The 11092-nt window shown below is 48.1% G+C and overlaps 1 protein-coding gene across 1 annotated transcript; it reads left to right on the forward strand.

Annotated features, from left to right (window-relative positions):
- Window positions 1-11: 11 nt before the first annotated feature.
- Window positions 12-10217, forward strand: STYXL1 (serine/threonine/tyrosine interacting-like 1; the record flags this gene model as incomplete). The annotated part of the gene is made up of 10 exons (XM_010185150.1): window positions 12-96; window positions 1111-1172; window positions 1636-1675; window positions 1924-2010; window positions 2344-2400; window positions 3331-3476; window positions 4809-4954; window positions 5338-5432; window positions 7435-7544; window positions 10092-10217. Coding segments are annotated over 10 exons (954 nt in total), but the record flags the coding sequence as incomplete, so codon positions are not given.
- Window positions 10218-11092: the final 875 nt, after the last annotated feature.

The raw sequence follows: 11092 nt of genomic DNA on the forward strand, positions 1-11092 counted from the left end.
GGATAGCGCTGTGCGAGCCTCGCCGCCTCTACAACACCCTCAACCAGCACCGGCGGTACCCCCGCCTGGCAGAGCCCGGCTACCTCTGTCTGCTGGGTGAGGCGCGGCCTGCGCCGGGCAAGGCAGCGCCTGAGGGCCCGGGGTTGCGGGGCAGAGCCCGCGTTACTTCTTGTAACTGCTGGGGCCTGGCTGTTGGACATTTCTCCCACCTCATTTCAGGGGCCTTGACCCTGTTCTGCTCTGGCTCTGTCATCCCTTGGCTGAGGGAACTGGGGGTGTGCAGCCTGGAGAAGAGGAGGCTGAGGGGAGGCCGTATCACCCTCTACAACTACCAGAAAGAATGGGGTAGTGAGGGAGGGAGGGGAGTGTCTGTCTCTTCTCCCTGGTAGCTAGTGGTAGAACAAGAGGAAATGGTATTAAGTTGCACCAGGGGAGGTTTAGGTTTGATATTAGGAGAAATTTCTTTACTGAAAAGGTTGTCAAGCACTGGAACAGGATGCCCAGTGAGGTGGTTGAGTCGCCATCCCTGGAGGTGTTTAAAAGGTAAGTAGATGTGGTGCTTAGAGACATGGTGTAGAGACAGACTTAGCAGGGCTGGATCGATGGTTGCATTTGATGATCTTAAAGGTCTTTTCCAACCAAAACCATCTATGATTCTCTGTCCTGCTGTCCCTGCTCTGATCCGTCCCAGGGTACATGCTCTGCCCTGTTTCGGCAAGGGAGTCAGCCAGTTTGGGGTGTCTCCGGTGCCCCTCTCCCCTCCTCTGGGGCAGCACAGAGACAGAGGTGCTGGCCACCAGGAGGTCAGAGTAGGCCCAGTGAGTGGGGCCAGGCTGGGCCAGAGTGCAAAGCAGAATGGAGCAGAACTGACACTGTGAACGCTGCAGTACCGTGCTTGGGTCAGGACTAAAGCTGCTGGCGTCATTTGGTGTTACACATAGATTCACATTGGCAATGAGGTTCATTGTATCCACATCAGAAAGTCATGGTTTCTAAGAAACCGAATCTCTTTCTCTGGTTGTCTCAATTCCCACTGACTGAATCAGGGGCAGGATTCTGCCTTAAAAGCAGCAAATAAGTCAATTGCTCTGTCTTGGTTATTTTTTTCAGATGCTCCTATGCAGTGTGAATACGATGAGAGCCATATTATTACAGCACGCAGGATTGTGCAGGTGAGGGAGGAGTACCGTTTGTGTGAACCACCCTTGGATTTAGCAGTTAGCCCGAGGAAAAAAATGGCCTTAAAACCCTTGGGAATCGTCCCAGCCTCCCCTGCCTGCTCCAGCCATGCCCCATGTCTGCCACTGGGGGATGTCTTCTGTCACAAAGATAGCAAAGGTGGCTTCAGTAGCCCAAAGGATTGGCACATAGGAGCTGTACATGGGAGAAGTATTGCACAAGAACTAACAGATTGTAGCCTTGTCTCATAAAGGACAGCGTTGGCACCTTCACCACTGCGGCTGATGAAGCAATCCCGCATAGTTTGCATCATTTCTGGATTCTAAATGGGTCTTTCAGAGTTGAGTACAGATGCAGCCCCACACCCACCCCGTAGCTATAGGGTAGCAACTTGCACAATGTCAGTAGAAAAGTGCAGAGCTGTGCTCCTGATACACTTCCTCTGTGTTCTGGTAGAGTCCAACGGGGGAGTGTCTGGTACCAGACTGCGAGGAGCAAGTCTGGAACACAGGAGGTTCCACTGAAATTGGAGAAGAAACTTCTTCTCAGTGAGGGTGACAGAGCCCTGGCCCAGGCTGCCCAGAGAGGTTGTGGAGTCTCCTTCTCTGCAGACATTCAAAACCCGCCTGGACGCCTTCCTGTGTAACCTCATCTGGGTGTTCCTGCTCCGGCAGGGGGATTGGACTGGATGAGCTTTGGAGGTCCCTTCCAATCCCTAACGTTCTGGGATTCTGTGATTCTGTGTGAGCTGTGTAAGATACTGTGTGGTGTGTGACTGTGAGACCAGCTCTATGGGTTGCTGTGACTATGAGGAAGAGGAGAAAGAAACAGGTACCTGTGACCCGTGTCAGTCAAGACCTCACTGCAGGATAAATATTCTCCCCATTCCTCATTTAATTTTATGACCTTATTGGAAGAGATGCAGATTTACTCAGTTGTGTTTGAAAAACTAACATCTGTGCTGTGCCTTTGGTTTTTCACTGTGTTGCATATGTTCTCAGGCTTCAGAAGTCCAGATTTTGTTTCAAGGCTTCCTGGCAGGTCTGGTTTCCTATCTTCAGTGGGCTGGGCCCCCTGAAGTTCCTTGTCACATGTGAGGAACAGATTCTTCTTCTTTTTTTTAAATTTCACTGAGCCAGGACTTGTCCAACAATTGCCTTTTAGGGAGCAGTGCCTCTTCAGAGGTTGAAAACACTGACCCAAGTTCTGTGTCTTCACAGAGTGAGCACTTCCTTCTTTGAGGATTATGAAAGCTTTCACATTATCATATTTTAAAAGGCTTAGCTTTAATAGGGGTGACGATTTGCTGGAGTTCACTGAGAAATGTGAAGGGCTGGAAACTTTTCCGTGTAATTGTTCCGTCTTCCTTGAACCGTGGAAATGTTTAGCTTTCACGCATCCTTTGGCAAGGAGTTCTGCCGTGTGCAGAACCACTTCTCTGTTTGTTTGGCTCCTAGTAGCTTTATAAAGGCTACTCTGGTTTTAGCAAAGATTTACATCAATTTTAAAGAAAAAAATCTGGGAGCATAAGGGGAATGAATAAAGCAAGCATGTTCCTAAATGCTTTGTCATGAGACTGTAGCAGGGAAGGTGTGAAGAACCAGAAGTAGGTTTCTGTTGTGCTGATCTGTTTCTAAAGCAGACATCGCTGGAGGCGAGTGGGATGGATCCCTTGGGAGAAAGAAGGAGGGGGAGCAGACACCTCACATAATTTGCTTCACTGAGGCAAATGTTAAAGCACTTGTGAAGGATTTCTTCAGGATAGCTTCCTCTTTGCTTAAAGCATGCTAAAGAACAGGGCCTCTATAAAAACTAAGATTATTCGATTTAAATTAATAATACTTCCCTATTGTGAGAACTTATTAGAAGCACTTCCCAAAGAATAATGGAGAGGGAAAAAAATCTTTACCTAGACCTACAAAAGAAACAAGGAGAGGAATGAAAGATCAGGACAAGAGGTGAAAAGCAGCGTGCCTTGTTACTGCCCTGCAGCAGCAGTTGAATAAGTCTAGCTTTTAACAAGGTTTTCTGCAGACTGTTAGGTGAAATGAAAAGGCATTTGCTGGGGGCATTGTCAGGGGGCAGAGGGAGGCCCCAGTGCAGAGAGGGGCACTCTGACCCTGCCCTGGCAAACAGCTCTGATCTCCTTAGATGCTGAGGAAGGACCTGCAGTGCAATACGCCAGAAGCTTGGAGCAGTTCACCCGCCACCCCGTGCTCATCCTGCAGGGAGGATACAAGCGTTTTTCAGCTTGCTATAATTTTCTGAGGACTCAGAAGATCTTCTGGATGCCTCAGGTGAGATGAGACTCGTTTGCAAGTAGAAGACATTAGCATTCATATTCAACTGCTGATGGCTAATGAATTCGAGTTAAGTGGTGGTGTAAACCTGGTATCAGAGTAACTTCAAACAAAGGAATTAAATGTAATTTGAGTTACTTTGCTTGCCCTGAGTCTCACCACTTATTCTTTTACAGCCACACTTTGCCTTTTTTATCCTTCTTCTATTGTGTGAAAGAAAGCTCATGAAAACAGCCAGGGGAGGTTTCTGTGATAACCCTGAAACTGGCCTAGGGAGAGTACAGATAACTAAACAAACAGTGGCAAACTTGAAAAGCAGCAGGTTCCTCTGACAGGTTCCACAGTCAGCGGCTTCAGACAAGTGCAACTCCTATCAAGCGCTGTGTTCTTTGCCTGTAAAGCTTTTCATTAGGAAGAATCACAAAGCAAGCGCTGCTGCATTGTTTCAACAGGCCCAGAAAGAAAACAGCCATCCACTGGAACACTGGGATCCTGATTGCTTGGTTTCACCTACAGACATTGATTTATTTAGCTTATGAGAAACAATTAGCCTTTTCTCACATCTAGGACAGGACACGAGGCAGGGCAGATTCAGAGGGCACTGGACAGCAGAAAGCATCTCATTGCGACGTCTTTTGTTCCCATTGTACCTCTCCGCTTCTGGGTCCTGTGAAATAGCCCATGACACGGTGCTAACCTGCAGAGAGACAATCCATTCACTTTGTGAAGGGCAGCAAACTGCTGAGCTTCCCCATCGGGTTCAACTGGACACAGATACCTCCTTGCCTCTCAGTTTAGGCTGTTGTTCTCTGTTGCTTTAAATCACAAGGCTACTGCTCTGTTCTGCTGTGGCATTGTGAGCGATGTAGAGGCGCAGTCGACTACTTGTGTACTTGTGTTCTTGGCCTTCGTGCTGCAGGCCCCGGAAGCAGCTGTGGACTCGTGTTGTGGCACCATGGAGCATCTGCAGCTGTGCAGGTGGCAGATGGTTTCATTTAGCCTCGCAAACAATAACCGGGGAAAACATCAAACAGATCTGTTATGCTGCAGTCCCTCCAGACAATGTAAAGAATATACCCTGCCTCCTGTTTAGTTAGGATCAAGCAACGCCACCGTGCCAGCAATGCTGATAATTATTCTCACTAAACCTAGCGAAGACTTCAGTGTACAGAAAGTACAGGTGATTAAATGAATCATTACACTAGAATGTGTCATGGGCTGTTGACTCAGAGTGTGTTCAATTCTTCACGTGACTTGTGTTTAAGAACTTACCGAGCTAACAGGAGTAAATACATGCTCTAAACCGAGCCTGTGGTTTCTCTTTGGCAGGAACTAGACAACTTCCAGACATACCCTGTAGAAATACTGCCTGCGAAATTATATATGGGCAACTTCAAGCAGGCCTGTGACCAACAAATTCAGAAAGATCTGAAGATCAAAGCACAAGTCAACATCTCTGAACAGCCTGCCACACTGTAAGTTAAGTAGTTCAAGATATACCCTCACCAGTGTCTGTGCCAGTGAAAAAAGTGGGGTGGCACAGCACCAGAGCCCGTCTGCAGATGAGTCACTGCCTGTGAACTTCCAAGGAAACCTCTGGTTGGAGGAAAACACTGCAGACTTTGAGTGCTATTTCCTGCTCATTTTTCTGGTCTCTACTCCAAAGCTAGCACAGCAGCAATGCAGACAAGCACTTCACTGTCTTCTGATAACAAATCCCTTATAATAATGTTAATGATGATTATAATGAAAAAACTCACATGTAACAGCAAGCAAAATTATCAGCTTGCCTCCAACAAACACATTTTATCAAAGCTGCTTCTCTGGTCCATGTCATGATATGTGCTCTGCTTTCCAGGTTTGCAGAAGGCAGCAGATATCTCCATATACCTGTTCCAGATTGGCTCGAAGCGGATCTTTTCTCTTCCTTTTCCACCGTGAGTCATTTCATAGGTGAGTTGTTCCTGATTTGGAATTCCTGAAGCCTTGCTCACTCGTGGATATCAGATGGGAGGGACTGCAGTTCACCCGAACGGGAAGCTCAGACACAAGGGTCGTAATCTTTCAAGATCAGCCTACTCCCAGGTCAGCCCACACCCTAACAGATGCCAGGGCTGCCTTACAAACCATCCTTTGGGACAGAGAGGAGACTTTATAGGGTACCTGGCTCTGGTGTTCCTACTTACTTTAAGGAATACCTTACTCTGATAATAGTGAGCTTTTCCACCCGAAAAGGCTTTGCTGCGGGATGTCTACCAGGGCTTCACAGGATTCCCTCCTATTCCTTTGTTCTTAAATACAACCCATTTGACATTTACTAGCCCAAATCCTCAACCACCAGAGCTGTATTTGAACTAGAGTGTGACACATGTTAGAGAACTTGCCACAGGACGCTGCTCATCGTTGTGGTTTGCCATGCAGACCCACCACAGGGCCTAGGAAGACTTTCAGGTTGGACAGCATAAACCTGCCTTCAGCTGATTACAACAGAGGAGGCAAGAAAAATCGTCCTCAGCATCTCGGTGCCTGCAGCAGCACAGCAGACACCGCTCCTGCAGCTCCATCCTGTGATGGGCTCCAACCCCGCCCTTGTCTTTTATCACTCTTATGAAATAACACAGACCAAAGCCCTGCTGAGCTGAGTCTTGTACAGACCCAGAAGTAAAAGAGCACCCTGTCCCCACAGCCCGTATAATCCAAGTACAGCGTAAGAAATGACAACTGGACACAAAGAAAGAGGGAAACAATACTTGAGGATATAATTTTGTATTCCTGAGCTGAATTTCATTATTTTCATGCACTGAAACCCAAATACTGAAATCCACTTACTTGCCTTTCATTTCGCCTCAGGTTTTCTCCCCAGTAGAAAGTTTCTTTCTCATATCAGTTTGTGGAAGTTTCCAAAACAACTACGAGAGTTTATTAGCTGTAGCTCTTCTGGAAATGTGCACTGCTTACTTGGTAGTCCAGAGTAGATAACTTAAACTGGAATGGTTATGGGTGAGCACCAGACTGAAGCTCTCCACGTGCTCTGAGCATGGGTATCCTCATGCCAGGTTGGAGTGAGGCCATTTCTACTCAGGTCTTATAGAACAGAGTTGGTATCTCATGATAGAAATAAGTTATAAATCATTGTTTTAGTGCTTGAAAAATAAACTGAAAACCAACAAAACCCCGCAACCTCTCAACAGCAGCAAAAGAAGAGGCTTTGCCCTCTGACTTCTAGAGTTCAGTTGCTGATATGCTAAAAACATGTCGTGCTGTCTGCTCTGGAGAGGGAGGGAATTCAAAGGTTATTAATAAAATATGTAACCTTCTAGGCATAGATAGCAGAGTTGATGGTGTTAGGAGCGACTGACAGCATCCCTGGGCTTGGCTTTTTTACAAAATGAGTTTGCTGATCTTAGCAACTTTCACTAAAAACATCATAAAACCAGCGCCCTAGCTGGCATGTAAGTGCTCCCTGCTGATGGTCCCCACAGAGGAGTAAGGGATTTGAAGTCTAACTGCCCTCCAGTTTGAGAGCTGGTTGCTCCAGCTTGAGTGAAGAACAGTGAGACTTGTGTTCATCAGAAATTTCTATACCTTTAAACCTTTCTGGGGAGAGTTTGAGTAGGTGGTGTAATGCTGACCACAGCTGATTGGTCCTGGTAGACCACTTTTCCTCAGTTATCTGATGTAAAAGTGACGCTGATCTGTAATGAAGCATTAACTGGGTGCTGTCATTTGGTTCTGGTCTTCGAAGCCGTGTTTTAGCTCGGTGGATTTTTTAAAAAGGCAGATGCTTACAGAAACGGGAGCTGGCAGTGCCCATCTGCTGCTGTCAGGGTTCATGAGGGCTCCCGTCGCTCAGGCTGCTCTCGCCTGTCAGCTGTCACTGCATTCGAGCTTGGCGGTACAATTGGAAGCTTCATTTCCCAGATCATTAATTTGTGATTGGCATTTCTTTACTCAGATGCTCAGCTGTGTCACGGAGCGGTGCTGGAGTTCTCCAGCCTGGGGCTCAGCCGGAGCAGCACAGTAACCGTGGCCTATCTCATGCACTCCTGCCAGCTTTCCCTGAAGGTAAATCACTGTCACACTTCCTTCAGATACTGCCTGGATCTGCAGTTTAGTTCTGTTTTTGAAGCCTCTTTACTGTAGTAATGGGAAAGACATTATCTGTGCTTTCTTGCAGACTATCCACCTGATAACGTAACATTCTATTAAAACAGATTGTATCTTTTTTATACCATTAAGGAGGTGGCTTAGGTGTGATTTTGGATCTGCGAGTCCTTACCCTGGTGTGTGTGATGTTCTTGCATTTCCCTACTTAACTATGGGGCTATAAAAATAAAGCTGTAGTTACAGATCTCAGCATTTCTGCTCTCCTGGATCTGGGAAAGAGAGTATCTGGAAGCTACTGGAGTTAATCTCATCCCTTAATACCACGGGGTACAGGGAAAACCTTGGAGAAGAGAAGGCAGAGGGGAGACCTCATCACCACCTACAACTGCCTCAAGGGAGGTTGTGGAGAGGTGGGTGCTGGGCTCTTCTCCCAGGTGATGGGGATAGAACAAGGGGAAACGGCACCAAGCTGTGCCAAGGGAGGTTCAGGTTAGAGATAAGGAGGAAGTTCTTTCCTGAGAGGGTCGTCAGAAGCTGGAACAGGCTGCCCAGGGAGGTGGTGGAGTCACCATCCCTGGATGTGTTTAAAGAGCGGGTAGACGAGGTACTTAGGGATATGGTTTAGGGGGTAGACAGGAGCGGTTGGACGTGATGATCTCAGAGGGCTTTTCCAACAGAGCGATTCTGTGATTCTGTGAAATTCAGAAGCCAGTGCTTGCAGGGCTCTGATTTACCACTGGGCTCGGTAGCAGTGGCTTCTTCCAAAATCCTGTTTTATTTCTCCAGGAGCAATGTGCTCCCACAGGTAGTACTGCAGAAATCTGGAACGGGCTAATAGTAGCCCAGGAGGGATGTACAAGTTAATTGGCAGGTACAGTCTGTTCCATAGCTCTGAATAATGTAAGAAAAATAATGAACGATGACTGACATTAGCCTGGCTGTGCAATAGCAGGACGGCCCCTCCCCAGGTGCCAGGCCCTTTTCCCCTTTGCATACAATGCAGGGACACGGTGCTGCTGTAAGCACCGTCCCACGGTGCCTGCTCAGCACGGAGCGGGCTGGCGACCACAGGAACTGAGAGGCGTCTCCTTAAAAATCTTATCCTTGCTTGGAAAGTGCTTCCTCCTTTGGGACCCTGAAAGGATTGAGCCAAGCTTCACTGAACCTGGGCCCGTATCTAATCGTTTAATTGATTTTGTGCAAACATTTGCAACATAAGAGGAAATCTCTTCCTATCGCTGTGTGCCAAAGGGTAATTTCAGGTTGAGCGTGCCAGCAGGGCTGCAGACACTTCTGTCTCTGCTGCTGGCGCTGGGTGCGATTGCTGCGCACTGATAACCGTGCCCTTGCACGTTCGGTTGCTGGAGGTGCTTGCGACGGCAGTGCAAAAGTCAAAGGCTGATCCTTGCAGTTTCTCTCGGTTGGTATCAACAGGTTGGTCTCAGCACTTTACTGAGTGCCAAAAAAAAAGACAAAAAGAAGAAAAGGCTGTCGTGCTGCTGCTGGTCTGGGTGCTTGCCCATTGCTGGCTGGGCAAAGCTTTCCTCGGGGGTTACCCTGGCGGAGAAGTTTGTTTCCTGCAGATAAAAGCAGTGCAACAGGTTCCCCTGTGATCCTTCACCCAATTGAGGCAAAGATCTTTGAGAGCTTCGAAAGACGTGGATATTGCAAAAGAAAGGCAGATTTGGGATGTGCAGCCCCTCACTCTATTAGGAATTGATGTGTGAGTAGGTCCATTGAGTTCAGGGGAAGTGGAGACACCCACATCACAGGCCCAGAGGACTAAATATTGGAAGATCAGCCTTGGAGCCTGCAGAATCCCTGAGATTAGGAAAGCAAACCAGCGGAGCGCTATCTCCCAACCCTTGGGCTCATTGCGCTTGAGCAATGCTCCAGGTGCAGGGGGAGCCTATTTTAAAAGCAGAAAGATAAGCACTACTGGGTAAACCCAAGGATGCAGCTAAAGTAAAGCAAGGCAATGTATCTGCCCTGTGTGTAGCAAACTTCCTTGCTGATTATGTGGAACTAACAAATAATTAAGATGGCTGTAATTAATGCAGAGGGATAACTGGACTCTCATAGCTGCCCTGCCACAACAGGTCATACCAATCCAGAATCATGATAACCTTTGTTGCTTACCTGTGAATAGCCGATACTTCACTGCTTCACTTATCACCCAAGGAAGAAACAGCTTTTTAGGGTAGAAATGATGGACTGCATTGCTCCATCAGTGTGAAATACCACAAGATAGGTAGTGAGAGCATCCTGAGCTGTCCTTGTATCCAGGAGAGCAGTGTGAAGGTGACAGGCTTCTCCAGAGTTCACACCTGGATCCAGTCTGTCCCTACTTTGGTGGCCAAAGTCTTATCTGCAGGCTCTTGCTGTCCAACACAGGGAGTAAATACAAAGCTGTGTCATCCACATGTGTGTCTGCTTTGTCTACGTACCTGAGATTCATTTTTGGTTCGAATTCCTGGTGCTTCTCTGCTTTCCCTCTGTTTATAGAGAGCTTGGTACTACGTTCTGGAATGCAAAACAAACATGAGACCACACCGAGGCTTTGTGAAACAGCTCTCAGAGACCGAAATCTACAGGACAAGGATCACAGACGTCTCTGAACCAAATTGCTGACAGGTAGCAAAGAGATCGGGGAAGGGCGCTTGCCTGTCCATACCACCCTGTTGGTAGAAAGTGACTTGAACTATGTTTCTAAAAAAGAGCTTAACAGAATGGAACTGCTTTCATCTTTAGCTCCATGGTATCTGGGGTCAAGTTTTGGAGCCATTAGGGGAACTCACCTGTGCTGTAGAAGGTGGCAGTCTGGGGAAAGCAAGCACTGCACGATGTGGCCCGTTAGGCACTGCTCATCCCTTCTGTAGGCGAAGGGGATTATAACCACATTGTCAGGCGCTCGCATTACCCCAGGTGTGGGGAGCTCGCTGCGGTTATCTCTGAAAACGTTTGTCGATCCATAGCCTGGGATGGTAAATCGAGAGTTTTACTGGGCCCTAGCAAGAGCACGCTTCTCCCTTGCCACCTTCTGACACCACAGCCTCACCCCTTGGCGTGGCTGATCCTGCTGTGTGAAACCTGAACTCAGTGCTGTCCCATCTCTTACTGCACTGCGAATTCTGTGCCTTGACACCACAAAATACAACCCAACAGAAAACGCTCCGAGGTCTCCACGCGCTCTGTGCTAAGGTATTACCTGAGTTTTTCACTTCAGCTCTTCCCCCCGGTTTGTAACTCAAATACACCCAGTCAGGGACAGCCTTTACACGTTTGTTGGTGAATTTACACCAGGAGCCGCCTGCGCTGGCAGCGGAGCGGCCCTTTCAGCCCCAGTGCGCCCGGGAGCGCTGTGATTTCCCTGTCCCCTTATTGCAGGCTGCTAATTACAGGGAAACTTAATAAGCCAGGCCACGCCCCCTCGTCCCTGGCCACGCCTCCGTCGCACTTGGCCACGCCTCTGTCCCCGCCCCCGCCGGGGCGTGCCCGGAAGCGGG

This window comes from Mesitornis unicolor, unplaced genomic scaffold (assembly GCF_000695765.1).
Source record: "Mesitornis unicolor isolate BGI_N332 unplaced genomic scaffold, ASM69576v1 scaffold20575, whole genome shotgun sequence".
Lineage (NCBI taxonomy): Eukaryota > Metazoa > Chordata > Aves > Mesitornithiformes > Mesitornithidae > Mesitornis > Mesitornis unicolor.